Here is a 20074-nt window from a genome sequence, read left to right as displayed (position 1 = left end):
CTATTCGACAATTTAATAAAAGCACATTGATAATTCCAAATTTCCAAGTTAAAGAAATATATGAATATTATATATATATATATATATATATATATATATATTATAAATAATTAACGTGATTTTATAATGATATTATTTTAATAATAAATACAAGTAATCGTGAATGTCTCTAGCATAAAGAAATCTTCAGCACTGTGCGTTTATGCGAGGTGAACTTGTTCAGTGTTTTGTTTTTAAATGTCTTTTCAAATTCACATAAACGACGAATAAGCATTTGTAAGATTGGCGAGAGTAAATTAATTTCGTGAAAACGTTTCCAAAGAAATTTCTTGTTCGGCTATCGTGTAATCATTTAATTATGTCACGTTGTTCATGATGAAATATTGAAAACTTCGCTTATTGAAGAGGCGCCAACGACAAAATAAATGCTTCGTCATAATTAATCGTAATGATTTGTTCAAAACTACGAATCCACACTGTTGAAGATTCTTAAAAAAAACTGAAATCAACTATCGAAGCGATATTGATATTATATGACGTTCTTTGTACAATTGAAGTTCTTTTTCTTATCAAAACAGTTTAGAATACTTTTTTTTTTTTTTTTTAATGACTAAAAATGAAACGGCACACAAAAACATCCCATACCAACATTGAACAAAAAGCAATCGATTGTGCCTTCGTGTAGTTGAATACAATACAGCCATATACATTCAACGGGTTAATAATTAGTCTTCAAAATTATTTAATTATGTCACTAAACACGCTATTTTGATCATTGAGAATCTTATCTTTAAAATTACTGACGAAAGACATATGTACAGATCTCTGCATACGCGTGCATCTACATATTACATTTATTAAATAATTGCTTTTACGCCCATTTATAAACATCATTTGAATAAGAAATAGACGAAGCGACTATATTATAAGCTTCTAACCATACATAACCACGTGCTACCAAATACATTAGTCACGAGTATCACATTATGGATATTTCATGTTAGTCGGTGTCGTATATCCTGGTTTATGAATCGATTGCGTGAAAGAAACAACGTGGACACAAACTACGCGAATAAACATTTCGTTTTATTAAATGAAAGTCTCGTCGTAATTATTAGGACGAGAATAGCCCCAATAGGCACAGTACATGTGTGTATCATAAAATAATATAGCGGGTAATCAATTCTGTCGAGAATAACTTTTTATCAGAACAAAACTTGCCGGTAATAAAATCTTTTACGACAAGGATGTGATTTTATCGACTAATATTAACGAAATATTACAATATTCAATAACGAAATATAAAGAAGATAATGACAACAACAACAACAACAACAACAACAACAACAACAACGACAAAAAATAAATATTTTGTCTATTTATAAAGCAGTAGTTCAGTAACGGAAATAAAGTTTCGAATATCATAGTTTGTTCGTTTCATATGCTTTTGTACGGGCATTTCTAATTATAGATTCTCAAATCGAGTATTTACGAATTTTTATGAAACTTTCTACATATTTTTCTACTTTATATAATAAAATTGTGCATTTAAAAAAAAAAAAAGAATAATTTTTTTATTAACGTCCCCGTTTACGATGATCCCCGTCATATTTAAGTAATCGTGTGGATAAACTTATATTTTGAAAGTAAAAAATTATGGCCCCAGGGGGGATCGAACCCACGACCTTTGCGTTATTAGCGCAACGCTCTAACCAACTGAGCTATGGGGCCAATCGGACATCAATATTTGCAATATAATTTTCTTATTATATATATAAGATGCATGCGCGTACGTTGTGTAAATGTATGCGCGCGCTCGCATACACGTAATTGAATAATATATTTTGATTGTCATTTCAACATGTAACTTATGTTTTATAGAAAAATAATATATTTCACATTGTGATTATAAGAAAAAAAAAAAGAAAAAAAAAATGATTATTTTTTTAAACGGTTATATTTGGAATGAAGTGTTCACAAAACTAATGTGTAAATCTTATAAATTTGAAATTTTTTACAGATAAACAATATCAATAGTCGTTCGAATAAATAATTAAAATCAATGTATTTCATAATAGGGACATTCTTATTTTATAATGTACGTGGTGCCCAAAATTTTAGTTTACCAACATATTATATCATCATATTATATTTATTTCTTTTCATAATATTTTAATTTTAAAAAGATTGCATATATATCAAACCGGTTATAATTATTTAATAATCTTGGATGTAGATAATGGTATATTCTATTTAAATAGAATTACCAATGCAAAATAACAAATTTAAATGCATTGGCCACTTGTACTTGAAATACAATATAAATACATCATTCTGTCCACTTGTTTATTAAATAATTAATCATAATACTCCACCTCAAATTGTCAAACTCCGATTCGTCGAAACTCGATCAATCTAAATAGAAAAAGAAAACCGAAAATTAAAGTTTAAGGGATTAAAAATTATGTTGTAAAAGTATTTTCATTTTATGTGTTTTATTTGTTTAGATACAAAAATATCATTAATTAAATCAGTATAATAACAATATTATTTTAATTTAATCATAACATTAGTTTTTTAGATTTTTACATTAAAGACATTAATGTATAATTAAAGGTTGAAAAAAAAAATCATTTTTACCTATTTATAAACTTTAAAATAATATTTTATGTTTATTAATCATTATATACATAATATGTTATTACTCGTATAATCTTTTACAAATATTATTTATACTTTTTGGCTCGAACGGATACATTTTTATACAAAAATTAATCTTTATCAATGTTTAGATAAAAAGCTGAATTTTCTAATAAACATCAACAGTTATTCGGGACAATAAATTTTGAAAGCTTTGAAAAAGTAATGTGAATAAGTATATCTTTCAAGCTTTAAGTAAACTTTACATATAATAACACATATATTTCTAAACTGCGCTGGTTACAATTATCATCGGCAATCGCAAATTTACGTCAGTCCAATGTTTCTCATATTCTCGATATTCGCGAGCTATTGTGTTTACGGGTATTGCTAAATTTAGGAAATTTAGGTAAAATTATGGTTTATTCCATGGCTACCGAACTTTCATGGTGTGCTTTTCGCGGTCAAGCCCAAACGCCTTGGGTCGCCAATAAAAGCTACTGACCCTTGGAATCTCCGTTCTTCATTTGACAGACAGATTTTTCGAAACTTGCTATTCTACTTTTAAGTCCATCGTTTTAAAAATTCCACACAAACAAATGGCAAAAGTGGACATTTTCAATTTTTAAACGAATCATAACTTCCGAAATATCGAATAGTGTATCATTAATTCACATATCATAAAATATTATTAATTTAGTACATGTATGCGTCATACGTTTACATTTAAATAATAAAATAACGCTTATAATTTAATTGATAGCAAATTTAATGACTTTTTTTTTATTTAATTCGCAGAAAGTGAATTCTTATTGATATTAGTAAGAGAGAGCAAACACGTTGAATTGTATTGAATTGTTATTTGATTTCAACAATTTCATATTTTGAAATACATACTATAATGTATTAAAAATAATTTTAATTATGAATTTGTTTATGTTAATTTAACATACATTTTATGATTTTCATACAAACAAAATATTTCCATTTTTATTTTCAGTTTTACAAAAAATGGTTTTATAAAATCTGAAATTGAAAAAATGCTATGCTTTTACATCGTTATATGTAACGTAATCGTAAAAATATATTTCCAGTAATTAGGTGTAATGTAATATTTTTAAATTGATTTAATATTATATTATACACATATACATTATTATCTTTTATTATCGTCGGTTTATCTTGGCTATTGTTACTCTATTTTTGCTTATCCTTAAAATTACGTAAATAGTATATGGTATTTTAAATTTAGTTTATTAAATAACAGAATTTACAAGTCGTTTAATTTTCATTTTAAAATAAAGTTTCGGTACGCAATTAATTATATATCAATAAGAAATACATTGGTTATAATAAAAAAAAAAAAAAAAAAAAATCTCTATATTTTACTTTAATTTTGTGTATAAAATGTTAATAAAACGTAGATGTTGTAAAGAAAAATAATTAATCTTGTATTATAATTGAATATTTATTAATTCGTAGCCTTAAAGACATGTTCAATATAACGATGATAAATATTTTGTATATAAAATTTTAGCACTTTATTTACTCTTTCATACCTGCAATGGTATACAAAAAAAGCAAAAAACATACAAATATTATATTAGTTATAAACTGCTATTTCACATTAAGTTACTCTATTTCCAAATTTTGTTGAAATATTTGTCACCTAATAATATCAAATATATATTTAAAAAAAAAACGTAAAGAAAATGTTAACTATTGTATAATATGTTATTTTATAAAAAAAAAAAAAAAAAAAAAAAAAAAATTGTTTTAAAAAAAAAAAAAAAAAAAAAAAAAAAAAATTATTATGAAAAACTGATTTAAAGACTATAAATAAAGATTAAAAATAGACAGAATAGTAATCGCACGTTGAATTAGAAAAATATTTATATTTCATTATATTATAAAAAATAATTTAATTTTTCAATTGTTCTTTTCCTACAAAATCTTACTCGATTAAACACTATTACATTTTTAAGAAAATACAAAAAACAGTTTTTTTTTTAATTTTTCTTATAAAATAAGGCAAATAATAGGAATTTCAAAAAAAGATTATATTCTTATGTACAAATATTTTAAGGCTTATAATCCTATATAATAGTTCACACAACAAACACGTCTAATATTTTATAAATTTTGACTGACAAAATATGTCATATATTTATTTATTGACGTAGTGTTGCATATATATATATATATATATATTTATTTATTTATTTATTTATAAACGGTTTAGGTATGTACAATATTTGGTAAAATATCATTGGTAATATGCAATATGATTAAACGTTATTTGTTTAAGAAAAAAACATTGTTAAATCGCCTGAATATTTTATTTTGATATATAGTAGATAAATGCTTATCAACTATGCGCATTAATTCTCTAGCTTTATTTTACTGAAACGGAAAACTTATATACAATTAAAAAATTAGATCGTTATCACAAAAGTAATTACTTATTAGCAAAAATAGAATTAACCCTCAGCTATAAATACATTATCAAATAAGCCAAACAATATAATTGTTAATATTATAATTTCCTATAAGCACAAAAATATCAAATTTTCATGTTTATAATCATAATATAAACTTGAAAAAATATATAATACAATTAATAAAAAAATGGAAACTATTTCAATCCCAATATTTTAGCGTAATGTTTTAATATAAACATTGCAATTTATATAGAAAAGGTAAAAAAATTTCTTACTATTTACAACAATTGAATAAGAATACAACATTTCTTTCCTACGTAACATCCTACTTAACAATCAAATTGAAAAATTCAAATATTCTTTCATTATTATATTTGTCTACATGGAGCTAATTATGGGATAGTAGGAGTTTAGATTATCATTAACATAAATGAATAAGTAGATTGTATAAAAATTATAGTAAAAACAAATACAAAATTTAATTTATCTAAATTCTTACAGAGTAGTAGAGAACTTTATATCGATCCCTTCATCGCCTCTTACAAAATAAGTTCTAAAATGTAAATAGTATTATTTATATAAAATGTTTATAAGGATGTTAGATTTTTTAATAAACTTTTCAAATTTAATAGATTTTTTTGTTATTAACAATATAATGCAATGAAGCTTTACAGCTTTCATTTTATTACTTATTTTTTCTCGTACTTAATATCTATCTTGTTTCATACTTTTTATTTTTTATTTAATTTACTTTGATTTTATATATCGATCTACAAACGAAATCTACGTGTAGATATCTTTTTTACTACATTCATTTTTATAACTCCGTGGGAGCTAGAATGAGGAATCCGTTGTTGTTGTTTTTTTCTCCAAGTTTTCAACTCGATTTGCCACACATTAAATATTAAATTTGTTTATTAACTCATGTTTGTTCGATCAACGATTTATGTTTTGTCACCAGGGGACAGTGAAATCTTTTCCCGTTATTATTTTTATACATGAATTAATAAATAATGGATAAGCAGCAATGATTTACGTTATGGAAACACACACTCGCACGCACATTATATATATATATATATATATATATATCGCACGCGCTCGCGCACGTGAACACACTTTTATACACCTGCATATAAATTGATTAGAATTTGATGAGCTAAACAGCCGAGGGTTAATATTACAAAAATATGATTGCATAGTAAAAGTAAAACGAACTTATGTTAAGAGATAGTTGATTCTTTTAATATCCCTGCACTAGAATTTATGTCACAGTTTCTTATTTTAAAATTTTGGCGAATATGTATAGCAAGGTTGAAGGATGGCTACGTAATTATTGTATTACTGCTGTTCTGAGGTGAATCAGGAGTAATAACGTCGGCAGGCCCTTCAACGCATTCGTTCGAACTTGAACTTTTTCCTGATTCGGCGTGATAATCCGAAAAAGAGGCGGTCGGAGCACTTTTTGCCGTGACAACCAAAGTTTCTGGAAGTAATGAAGTTCTTTCGTCTGCGCTACTCCAGGTCTGCTGGTATGATCCGCGGCCGCGTATTCGTCTACTTAAGGAAGATCCAACTACACCCAAGTGTTCCTTAATGTCGTTATGTACGTCGGATACGTCCCACATTTGTCTGAAAATTTATTGTAAATACACTTATTTTTCTGGGACATTATAGGAATGAATAATTGTACGTAACTTAAGATTTTATCTTCTCGTTTCAATTAAAATTGGTAATATTTTTTAATTGACAAAGTACTGTGCAGAAGAAATTCAGATAATTCAGTATTTTAATAATAATGATTGATAATTTGTTCACAAAATTGTATATATTATAACACATTTTTTCACAGATTAATCATTTTAATTTTTATAATTTAACAATATACTTCCAACTAATTACCGTCATCTTTAACATTAGAAACACAATACACCAATATTTCTTAGAATTGATATGACTTTTATATTATAAATATTTACCTAAATGCATCCCACCATGCTTGACTTTGGGACAAATTAACAAAAGGCTTATAACTAAAGCTATAATGATGTGCGACGGCAGCTAAGAACATTTCTATGCAAATTAGGAAATCTTGTAATTTTGATGATATATGCCTTATATCGGCTGTATTATCCGTGTCAAATATATTTGATATAACATCAAAGTACACGAGTACTGCTATTAATACTCCTTGGCTAGAAAATTAGGATAAATTAGTTGGCGTTCATAGTAAAATCGTTTAAATTTACAATTATAAAAATAACTTTCACAATATCATATAATATAGAAATGAAATATATAAATAACGATTATCTATATAAATGTCAATTAAAGAATACGCATAAAATATAAATAAATATTAGATCAGCTTATTCTAAAAATTGAAGTTTATTTGAAACTTTTATTCTTATGTATAAATATTCATAAGTTAATTGAAATATTTTCTTTATAAATTATTTGTAACATATTCAAATTGTACATTTACATATAAGGACGTTTATATTTTTAACGTAGAAGCATAAAATGAATTCTAACGGATTTTCTATTTTTTTTTTTTTTTTTTTTTTTTTTTTTTTTTTTTTTTATTTTAAATTCAGACTGTTAAATAGTAAGAAATACTTTTAGTCCTGAATTTTTTGAAACGTTAATCTTAATATTTGCAAATATGTTTTATAATAAGCTACAAAAACATAAATAATACTTTCTTACAAAAACGAGAAGAAAACAACAGCTTTAATGCACAAAAATTTTCCTATAGGTTTCATAGGCTTCAGTGCTTCTGCATTGGCACGATAAAAAAGAACTAAGCAATACATAGCCACAAATTGGGATAAATTATTTAAAGCAATCATGTAGGGGAAAGCGACACTTGCTTTAAACTCTCCCTCTCCGTACACATTATTTAATTCGCAAATGCTGTAAAAATAAAGTAGATACGTTATATACGGTAAGACAATAATAGGCAATAGTGAGAAAATAATTATTTACAATGACACTAGCGTTGATATTGGTCGAACAGCCGTATATTGTAGTATTCCATGTTTACACATGTGAACAAATTCACGACCCATTTCCCAGTCGGGAATGCAACACAATGGAAACATGTGGTGTACTTGAGGTGAAATCTCTAATCTATGCTCTAACTGATGGTCGGCATTCAGATAAGCGAATAAATACATCATAAAATTGTAAATAACGTAAGCTTCGTAACATTCTCTTATACTGTCCACGTATATACTTCCATCTGGGTAAACTAAACCAAGCCACTAAAATATCAATGAAAAGTATAAGTTTAAACGAGTGATAAGATTTTTTTAAACTAGTGACAATAAGAATCTTACTGCGTTAACTGCGTAAATAGGTACCATCCATAATACACTAGAGTAAAAGAAAATGAAGTCAATTTTTAAAACTCAACTTTACCTTACACCAACATTTTTTTTCGCACACAATAATTTGACAGTAACCCATGTAAAATATATTACAAATTATGACAAATATAAAATTATCTTATATTCACCTAACCAAATTAAATTAAATTAAATATAATAGTTTAACAATAATTGTTTAATTACAAATGTTTTATAATATCTCATATTATACTTTAACAATCATACAATAATATAATAATATCAATATCGAATAGTTATAGTGTATTTGATATAATAATTATATTACTTTTAATCAGGTTGGTAAAAAATCTTTCTTGCATATAATAATAGATTTAATTTCAATTGATAAGAATTATAATTTTGAATTTATAGATAACAAAGTTTTTTTTGTAATGAATGTTTATGAAACTTGCGGTTTATGTCTCTTTATCAATTAGGAACCACGCAGCATGAATTATTATTGTAAATAAAGTTTAGACGTTTTATATAAACTTGTTTCATTCGAGAAGAAAATATTATATTCTTATCGCATAATCTTTTACTATTTGAATCAGGTTATGAAATAAATTTATTAATACTGATAAATATTAGTATCGATAATCTTCAAAAGATTCTTAACTTTTAAATCGACTTAAATCAAAAATTAAAATTCGTGCATGGCTAAGATGTAATAAATACTTATTACTTCCAAGTAGCTCTCATTGTCAATATATTTACTTTAAGAAAAAATTAATAACTTAAAAATGATTATTTACCGTATGATATATTTTTGTAATCTTGGTTGAGTATAGTAAATCATATGTTGAACAATTTCATAAAATGCAATAGGAAGAGCCAGAAGAACGAAAGCTCCTCCGACCAAAGCACCTTGATCTTGCTTTTTGAAGCCATTTTTTATAGAATTAGCTAATAGGATTGGTACAAGTATAACAATGAGGAGACCATAAAAGCACGTCAATACTGGTAATATCCAAAGTCGCCAATGTCGACAGAAAGTGGCCATCGTAGATAAGTAATAATTTTTAAACATATCACATTATTCTTTATTCTTGGAGTCCCTTTGACCTACTGTATTATACGAAAAGATAAAACAATATTAACAATATAATAACATTATATGATAATATGAAGAACGTTGAATAAAAAAAGAAAGAGAAAAAAAAAAAGAAGAAAAAAAATTAATAATATAACTTTAATAAAAAAATTAATAAAAACATAAAAAAAATGGTCAAATAAAAGTCATTTGCAGTAAAGTTAGAGGATTACAAATTAAACTTTAACTTTCATATTTTCCTTCTAATCGTCATTCTATGCTCAATCATAATGCAATTTAAAACATAGCTACAAAATTTTAAATATTAATAATTTAAAAATAAAAATAAAATTTTAAATTAATGCCACTTCTATTAATGCGTACTATTTCTATTAATAAATTGCTTTCTAAATTTTTCAACAATAATATTAACATAACTAATACAAGATATTGCATTGGACAATATAAAAAAATCACTAAAGATAATTGTAAAAACAACCTAATAATTATGATAATACTCTATTTATGAATGACTCAATGTAATTACAACAAAGGCTCAATCGAATTAGACAAACAATACCACACACACATACACACTACGTCCACAAAATTTAACTTGCCCATTAAAATTCACATTTGCCTATTTAACTGGATAGACGAATTGAACTAAAGAGCAGACTAAATCTTCGATGAAAATATTTGTCCGCTTGAACGATCTAATCATAAATCTCGTAATTGGCACTGTGTCATCTTTATTACAGTTATATATTCACTCGGCCACGCAAAATTCTTACAGTTACGTTTTATATATATATGACGGTATTTACGATCGTGGCTACGATACATAATCAAGCTACACCCTACGAATCCAGGTAAACTACAAAGAATAATAAATACATGTATAGTTCCGGCATGTATAGCACCAATAATTACATGAGAACGAACAATTTTACTTCGCTTAGGTGTGTAAAGCCAAAGGCACATGCAGATAATGACTCGCGCACGCGCATTAGATACACAAGTACGTGAGATTACGTATTTATTGGCTTCTTCGCATAACTACGCATATTTCAAAATCTCGGTTATGGATATTCATTATACGATCAATTATAACAAATGCTCTTTAAAAATTGACAATGCTTAAGGAAATAAAAAATTAATATGCTACGTTTGTGTGCGAGCGCGCAAAGATTTTTAATACATAAATATGATACAATACTTATATTTTATTAAATTGTTCCAATAATTTGGCATAGCGAGTTCATATTCAATGTTATTTTCGATTAAAACCCAAGTCTTGACACTCGATATAATTGAATTATTTATCTCGACTTTCTAAAAAATTAAACACGAATTCTTCCTCCTTTATATTATTCGTTTATTCACGAGATAATGAAAAATCAAATAGATTAATGAGAATATTAAAATTTACGAGAATATAAGGTATATGTAAGGCATAGGACACTGCAATTTTCCAAATTCATAAATTAATTTAAGATAATTAGGCGATCCAAAGCGAAATAATATTAACAAAAAGCAAAGATGATACAAATACCAAAGTAATGTAGACAACTATAAAGATTTATGAAAACATTGCATTTTCAATCGTATAAAAGTTTTATGCTCAATTAAAGTAAAACGAAAACAATCAATTTTTTTTTTTTAATTAATTAATTCTTTCAGTAAAAAAATGCAATTACTGAGAAAAATTTGTCTTAAGCTCGAACCTTACTATTATCATTATTAAAGAAAGAAAAGAAGAAAAGAATACATAGAGTAGCGATGATCGAAAGAGAAGTCTACAAACGATACGAATAAATCGCTCGAAATTACAGTGACCGACTTAGTCTTTCCTTTGAAAGTCACGAACAGGAGAATTGAAAGTTAAAATAAATAAATTTTCTACCACGCTTTATTTATTGTTTTCAGGTACAAATTATCCAAGAGAAGATAGAATCGTCAGAATTATTAATGTAAGTCATATCGTACTTTAAACGATAAAATCATTTATCATTGCGTCATTATATATTTCATTATATGTAAATCGAAATATTTTATTTTTCATAGTTAAAAAAGATAATTAAGAATCCTTTTCATTTACACGTAGATTGTTCGTATATAGTACTTGAGCTCAGATTTTTAAATCGGAAAACAAGTACGTTATAAGATATAGCTGGCTGGTTCTTTTGATTGATAAAAGAGAGAGAGAGAGAGAGAGAGAGAACTCTTGAAATTTATTGAATTAAAGATTATTAATTTTAAATAATTTTTTTTTTTTTAAATAAAGTAAAATAAAGAAATGAAAAATCTTCACGAATATAAAGCTCATCGTTATTAATATTTCATTAAAGATAAATTCCGAAGACTATAGCGAATTATTTGCAAACTAGTTAAGCAAAGTAAAATTGCCAGAGCAACCATACAGTTGCTTTTGTAAATGAATTTCAAAAATTGGCAAATCCTATGAATGTAATTAAATATCCGTTACGAAATTAAATATTGAATGAGAATGCATAGATGTAAGTTTTTCAAAAATTAATATTTAACATCCATTGTAAACAAGACTTCAAGATTCATTAGATTATTAATACGTAAAATGTGTCATTCTCAAGTTAAATGTCGACTCTTTAAGTAAACTATGACACAGCCACATACAATATAATATCTTATCATTTCATTAATTCTCATTTAAACGATTATTAAACATTGTATATTATCAACAATGTACATCCATGTTTAAGTATATATTAAAATTCTTCTTTTTTTTTTTTTATACTAAACTATACAACTTAAACCAAAGAATAAATATCGTTTCTTTGATGAAAATTAGAGAGTGAATTCTAATCTTGCCGGGTTTCCAATATATTGTTTATATAATTTTATATGCGCGCATGACGAGGTGGCTGTGAATATTTGAATATGTGAGTATTTGCATTTGCATGCTTTTATATAAACCTATTTGGATGTATGGAGGCTCGCGTACGTGTGTGCATATGCATATCATTCTGTGTTTATGCATTGTTTATACACAAATAAACATAAAAGAAAAATAAGAAAAACGTATACCAATAGGTCACTACTACAGTTGACGAGTTTGAGCAATTTTATTACTATGACATTAAGGAATTAATAAAAATTCAGGTATAAATAAAAATAATTATCTTTCTAACCTAACACCAAAACGTTGTAATGAAAATCGATTGACGATTATAACATTTTTATTAAATGTTTCGTTTAAAATCTATTATCATTAACATTATTTTACTGTTTACATTTAAGATTGAAATTCAGATTATAATTTTTTTTTTTTATCAGAGTATAAAGTATTAAATGAATAAGTTCCAATCGCTATTTCAATCATAAAATTGATAAATAAATAATAATTGCGTATTAAAATTCTTTAAATGTGCAGCGAATAACGTATTTTTATTTTATATTTCAATTTTATGCCAATATGCATAAAGCAATATAACTTTTTAATCTATTTTTTACTATTAATACACATTGGAGATGCGTATTTTTTACGAAAATTAATTTTTCTCCTCGCAAATCTTTAATCGTATATGTCAGGTATTTAAAATCGCTCGCATAAATTTTGTATTAATAGAATACAACGCATTTACAACTTTTCTTTTACAACATTCTCGATGGGGTTTTAAATCAATTGCACGTCCTAATTAATAAAAATATTTAGTCAGAAAGTGAAATATTGAAGAAGATATCACCTGTTTGTTCGCATTATAATGATTAAAAATATAAAACAAAACCAAAAATAAATAAATAACTTTTTCAAAATCTTAAAATATACCAATAGAGATTGAAGTAGTTGTTTCGATAACATATGTAAGGAGCTTTAACAAATCGACTGAGATTACCGAAAGGAATTTTCTTCAACTTGTAAATCGTATATCATTTAACTTTATCCATTAATTTTATTATCAGGTTAATTATTATTACTTAGTTGACTTTTACTTTTAAGCTTTAGTATTGTTCGTCATTGTAAGGTAATTAATTATCCATGCCTTATATTTTCGCAATTCTTGCGAAATCGTGCAATTGTGCAAAGCACGCTCGCATACTTACAATTATGCCTTTATGCACGATGTGCATAAATTTCATTTCTCGAATTCTCAAAATTTGTTTCTTTCGACCCTTGAGTAAGGAATGTCGTAAAAGGTAACGGCACTTAGGTTCATCCCCACTGATTACATTTCTGCGAATGCTTTGCCGTGGGTAACGGATGTTAATTGTCCTTCATCAATGAAGATAAACTTATGCGCAGAATCAAGGATTAGGCTCAATATCAACAAAGTCAAACCTCCTACGACCTGGGTTGATTGTATCGGTTATGAGCTTAACGTTCAGGTATTGGATTGCCCATGCTCCGTTCGAGTAATGAAATTATGAAATAGTCCTTGTATTACGAACAATAAGTAACTTCGAAATCTCGCGCACTTACATTATAATAAACGCTAATCTTAAGATCGCATTGATTTGTGAAATGTTGATTCATGGCGACGTCTCGTATCGCTCTACTCCATAAATCATATTTGGAATGCTTTATTTAAAAAATAATACAAAATTATTTAAGTTTTGTTAAAAATTTTGCGACAGAACGAATGACCTCGTCTCTTAGGTAGTTTTTTTTGGCATTTAGTTAAACTACAAAAACTCATGAATTAATTTTTAGCATTGTGATTTCATGCTCAATTATTTATGGTTTTTCAGAAAAGTCTCTTATGGCATCAGGCAATTAAATTTGAAATATTATCTCGTTCACGAGTTTGCACGCTATAGTAGAGAGGGGATCATGTGATGTGTGTATATATATATATATATATATATATATATATACATACTATACCGGCAAACTCCCGAATGAGATAATCGATATATATATATATATATATATATATATATATATATATATATATAGACAAAAACGCATGCATCTATTATATTCGACATAAATGTGTTATCAACGGTTGAATGATTCTTACATCGAAATATATATATTGTTGATTAAAAGTGTTGCGTTCCATTGCAGCTAAAACGTACGATATTGATGTGGCAAGAGCATTTTGGCGGGAAATAAGACAAATCGTTTAGTGCAAAATTGAAAACATGGAACAAAATGGAAAAGCACATATTATCGATGAGACCACGAAAAATGAGGAAGAGTATCAATATTTAAATATAATTAAAAAAATAATGGAAGAGGGTGCTTTAAAATCAGATCGTACAGGTGTGGGAACTCGTTCCATTTTTGGCACCCAAATGCGTTTTAGTTTGAGAGATGGTAAAGTTTGATTTATTATTAATTAATGATTTTTAATATTGATTGATTTATATTTTTATATATATTTGCATCAACCATAATTGGCATATATGTTAAAATCAGGTTTATTGGTATAATTCAAAGTGTAACCTTTAAATAGAAAACTTAAATTTATCAAGCAACTTGTATCTATAAAGCTCAGATTCAATAATATGAAATTATTATATGAAATATGAAATATTTCATTTTTATATTTAAAATCTTTAATGTACTATGTGTATTATCCAATTTTTTATTGTTGTAATTGATACATAATAAGTATTTTTAAACATGTAATAAAGAACAAAATGAAATGCTGTATTTGTTTTTTATTTGCGCCTGATTTTATCAGCATATTATTTATTAATCTTACAATTGTGTTATTTATTACGTTATATTTAAATGCTTTAAAATAACATACTTAAAATAAATTATTAAAATAGAAATATTACAAATCCAGTAATAATGAACTTGAATTAATGTTTTTAAGTATTTCTTACTACTTTATTTTATAAACTACTTAATTAACTTGAATTAATGTTTTTAAGTATTTCTTACTACTTTATTTTAATCTTAGTGATTTAAAGTAAGTATAGATTATTATTAATTATTATGTTAAGTTCATTCATTTATAAAATTTAATAATTTGTCTCTCTGGTAGAACTGTTAATTTTTTTTTTTTTTTTTTTCGACTTCTTCAAGGATTTAATTGAAAGGGTAGTTAAAAGAATTTTAACAATAATTAAATATAGAAACTTAACTTAATAAAAATTATTAAATAAAGTATATTGGAACAATATTATAATCATATTTTTTTAAATCTAATGCTGATATTAATACTTCTATTGTATTGACACATTTTTATATTTGCTCTACATCCAAAATAGTGAGAAATATATTTGTAATGTTCCTTATAAGATGTGCACTTTAAAATTAATAATATAATTATGAATAGATTAACATTATTGCTTACTCAGGGGTATTTCCATTATTGACAACCAAACGTGTATTTTGGCGGGGAGTGGTCGAGGAATTACTTTGGTTCATTAGAGGTTCAACAAATGCAAAAGAATTATCTGAAAAAGATGTACACATTTGGGATGCTAATAGTTCACGTGAATTTTTGGATTTATGTAAATTCACCGATCGAGAAGAGGGAGATTTAGGCCCTGTGTATGGCTTTCAATGGAGACACTTTGGAGCAAAATATATAAATATGCACACAGATTATAGAAATCAAGGTATCGAATAGCTTTAAATACGCTTGTTTAATTAAATTTTAAATAACTGCTCATAAGTTACTTTTATTCCAAAGCTTCTATTTCTCGTTCTCTTACGACTTTGCCAACTAAGAATCTCTAACTTATTAGAAAATTCTTGATGATCCAATGAATTTTCGAGCATCTGTATTAATTATAACAATATAAATTAAAAGTATAGAACTGAAAAGAATTCGAATAAAAAGTATATTGATCGATATTTTAGAAAAATATTATTATAAAGAATGTTTTATCAATTGATCATACTGTTAGAACAATTTATGATTATGTTTACTTGTCATATGTTGAAATTTTAATACCGTCATTAATCGTTGATTGTAATGCGTGTTTTTGATATATTTTAGGTATTGATCAATTAAAAGATGTAATTGATAAAATACAAAGCACACCTGATGATAGGCGAATAATAATGTGTGCTTGGAATCCAATTGACATTCCAAAAATGGCTCTTCCTCCTTGTCATATTCTTGTTCAATTTTATGTAGCCGATGGTGAACTTTCTTGTCAACTTTACCAAAGAAGCGCCGATATAGGTCTCGGTGTGCCATTTAACATTGCTTCTTATTCTTTATTGACATACATGATTGCTCATATAACAAATTTAAAGGTAATAACGTTATTTGATAAATTTATAAGCACATGCAATTAACAAATAATTAACGACAAAACAGAATTATTATTATTATTTTTTCCACATTATTAAAAAATAGATATTAACTTTTATTTATTTTTTTACAAATTACATTATAGCTCTCCAGTTTCATTTAATATTAGCCTATTTTTGTGCATGAGCTAAACAAATTGTTTTTTTTTTTTTTAAAGAATAATAATTAATAGAAATATAATAGAATTATTTTTTACTAATGTACATTTCTTCACAGCCAGGAGAATTTATTCATACAATGGGTGACTGCCATGTGTATCTCAACCATATGTCAGTACTGAAAGAACAAATCACCCGTATACCAAAAAAATTTCCAAAATTGCAAATAACAAGAAAAGTGGAGAACATTGATGACTTTAAGCCAAGTGATTTCCAATTAAATGATTATCATCCTCATGCAAAACTTTCTATGCCAATGGCTGTTTAATATTTTAAATGTAAGAGGGAACTAAGTATTACAAGGTCTTTTATGAATAACTATACTTTTATTTTCTAATAAAAATTATATTCTTAATAAACTTATATCTTAATGTTATATTTATGACTTTTAAATATCGTTTACAAAGTAGTTGTCAAAATATTACATCAAAGAGATTTTTAAATTCAAGCATAACAGAAAAAAGAATGTCAATAAAAATTCACAATGATGTTATATTTTGACAGTAATAAACCTAAACTTGCTCCATTTTATGATTTAAGTAAGAATAACTTACAAGAGATAATTTCATCTATATAATTATGAAAAGGATTAAAACTGTCTTTAAGAATATTGGACATATGTAAAAAAACCATTTTACACCAAACCTCAATTTTAAAAAAAATAACTGTAAATTTGATGTTGTTACAATATCATGAAGATGACGTAAAACAAATATATTTTCTCTGTATAATTTTACTTATAAACATGATATATTACTGACTCTTTTTCAACTAGATAATTATAAAAATGTTTCTTATAATTATTAAAGAGAAAATTAGTTTTCATCATTATATTTTAAAACAAATAAGACTTTTTTACATAAAAGGACAAAAAAAAAAAAAAATAAAATAAAATAAAAGAATAAAAATTTGTATGTAAAGAATAACAAAATTTGTTTGTTTTATTATCTTAAAAAAAGGATTTCTTATCACGCAAAGAGTTGTCAAAAACTAAGGCTACCACATCTGATCATCGTTTGATTGTGAAGTACTTAGTTGGTGAAGTTGTTGAGTAACTGCCAGAGTACCACTGTCGCTTACTGATATTATCACCCATATTATGTCTGAAAATAATGTTGAATATTATTCTTGGCATTCTCAAAATAATAAATTACAGTAGATCAATAATTATTAATAGGAAAATTTTAGATTTTTATATGTTAAAGTAAATTGAAGTAATTTATAGCAAGAAAATTTAATGATTAATTTGCTTATTAAATTTCTTAGAAAGCTGATACATAGCCTGCTTATAATATAAAATGAAGTTAAAATAATCTATAGGACTACTACTTAAAATATATTAACATATGCATGTTTAAGTACCGCCAAAAAAGGAGCCATTTGACGTCATCATCCTCCATTTACTTTGAAAAACACCTAAATCCGAAGGACTTGTTAAATCCACACTAAGCTCTATTATCTCTTTGGCAGGTAAACAGGGAACTGGTACTCTTATACATTCTCCCATTTGTTCACCACTTGTATAGTTCAAACAAACCCCTTCGGGCCAAGGTTCTGTGCCACTGTTTTCTACACGCCATGATTTCCTAAATTTTGTGTTTGGTGGCACAGATTCTCCTTCCCCGATTGTAGAATCACACACTAATGTCATACATGGAAGTTTATTACACGTCGTTTCAAAGTCAAAATAACTACATATTGCTGCTTGCAAATTCCTGAAATAAAGAGAATATTCCTAATTAACTTAACTTAACAAAAAAAAAATTATCATTTTTTAAATTATAATAAAAAATACTGTAATCTATATTAAATAAATTTTTAATTGATGAGTAAAATTTAGAACTTATTTGTTAATAAAGTTCAAAATTAAATAGACATTTGAGTTTGAATAAAAATTTTGTTTGACTAGATTAAATTAAATACTTCATGTCACTATTTTAAACGACAGATTCTATAAGTATAAACTTATGAATTTTACCATTAGATATGATAAAAAAAACGAACCGTTTAAATTATAGGTATGACTTAAAGAAAATAGAAATTGTATATTGGACTTTTAAATTTGGTTAATGTTCTTCAATATTTATCTTCAAACTATTAGCATTAGATATTACTATACAATTATTTTTTTTATTATAGAACATTGTAATATAAGCATCAGGATCGATAGCTATTAATGAAGCCAAGGTCGAACGATCGACGAATGCCAAAATAATAACCAGATATGATTGTTATTAAGCATTTAAAGGGCGAACTTATTATGCCCATTTTAATAAATAAATAGATAAATAATTAATAATAAAACCATTAGTTGGAAAATACAAAAATTTTTAACAAAGCATTTATAATTTAATACAACGTAGTAACATATCTTTGAACAATAAATTTTCAACACAGATTCATCGAAATTAATAGATAAATATATTTTTATAGCTTGGTATGTATGAAAATTTTATCGACAAGTATAGGTTATGTTGTTTCGCCAATGTACACAATCACGTACGAGGGAAGGGGGACACAAATCGCAAAAAATGTAGTCAAAAACAAAGCCTCTGAAGAGGTTAATGTACCAATTGTTCATGTCCAGGAAGAAAGCGGCTGTGGTCTCGTTAAGCTGACATCCAGCCAACACCTTCTGTAACTGTTTCACGAGATCATCCTTATCCGTCGTTCCAAGGCAACTGAACTGATGCAGCAAATCCTGATCCAGCTCATTCACGTCCATTATGAAGTTTCATGCACGAGATATGTGTATATATATACATATGTACATATATACGCATATATATATATATATATATATATATATATATATATATATTCATATGCATACATAAACATATATGCATATACGCACACGTATATACACAGTTTTATATATAATATGCATGCATGCATGCATATATATATATATATATATATATATATATATGCGTATATATGTATATATATTTATTTATTTACATAATGCGCACATATGCATCCGCATGCGTTTAAATCCATACTTATATATATATATATATATATATATATATATATTTGTAATTTATATAATATATATAATATATATAAAATGTATGAATGTGTGTATATATGCGATGTTATGCGTGTATGTTGTATATCAATACAGTCGAGAAGTGCACCCGAT

General features: G+C 26.0%; 3 protein-coding genes and 1 non-coding gene across 4 annotated transcripts; 1 reads left to right on the top strand and 3 right to left on the bottom strand.

Moving 5' to 3' along the window:
* Nucleotides 1-1657: 1657 nt before the first annotated feature.
* Nucleotides 1658-1731, bottom strand: TRNAI-AAU (transfer RNA isoleucine (anticodon AAU)). Its single transcript has one exon. It is a non-coding gene; the product is annotated as a tRNA-Ile (tRNA).
* Nucleotides 1732-6361: 4630 nt separating this feature from the next.
* LOC105362656 (transmembrane protein 184C) lies at nucleotides 6362-10234 on the bottom strand. The gene is made up of 7 exons (XM_011500140.1): nucleotides 10156-10234; nucleotides 9229-9541; nucleotides 8423-8459; nucleotides 8070-8347; nucleotides 7791-7997; nucleotides 7061-7276; nucleotides 6362-6713 (listed from the first exon to the last, which is right to left on the bottom strand). Exons 2-7 carry the CDS (start codon nucleotides 9501-9503, stop codon nucleotides 6407-6409), a joined length of 1320 nt encoding a protein of 439 aa, XP_011498442.1. The 5' UTR covers nucleotides 9504-9541; nucleotides 10156-10234; the 3' UTR covers nucleotides 6362-6406.
* Nucleotides 10235-14524: 4290 nt separating this feature from the next.
* On the top strand, nucleotides 14525-17302 carry Ts (Thymidylate synthase). The gene is made up of 4 exons (XM_011500139.1): nucleotides 14525-14805; nucleotides 15801-16064; nucleotides 16448-16710; nucleotides 16985-17302. Exons 1-4 carry the CDS (start codon nucleotides 14631-14633, stop codon nucleotides 17192-17194), a joined length of 912 nt encoding a protein of 303 aa, XP_011498441.1. The 5' UTR covers nucleotides 14525-14630; the 3' UTR covers nucleotides 17195-17302.
* Nucleotides 17303-17827: 525 nt separating this feature from the next.
* LOC105362654 (uncharacterized protein C6orf106 homolog) lies at nucleotides 17828-19723 on the bottom strand. Its single transcript, XM_011500138.1, has 3 exons — nucleotides 19497-19723; nucleotides 18289-18641; nucleotides 17828-18029 (listed from the first exon to the last, which is right to left on the bottom strand). Exons 1-3 carry the CDS (start codon nucleotides 19649-19651, stop codon nucleotides 17923-17925), a joined length of 615 nt encoding a protein of 204 aa, XP_011498440.1. The 5' UTR covers nucleotides 19652-19723; the 3' UTR covers nucleotides 17828-17922.
* Between the last annotated feature and the right edge of the window lie 351 nt (nucleotides 19724-20074).

The sequence above is a fragment of the Ceratosolen solmsi genome, unplaced genomic scaffold (genome assembly GCF_000503995.2).
Source record: "Ceratosolen solmsi marchali unplaced genomic scaffold, CerSol_1.0 scaffold41, whole genome shotgun sequence".
Lineage (NCBI taxonomy): Eukaryota > Metazoa > Arthropoda > Insecta > Hymenoptera > Agaonidae > Ceratosolen > Ceratosolen solmsi.
The sequence above is the reverse complement of the archived record's forward strand: the minus strand, read 5'-3'. Positions and strand labels throughout refer to the sequence as shown.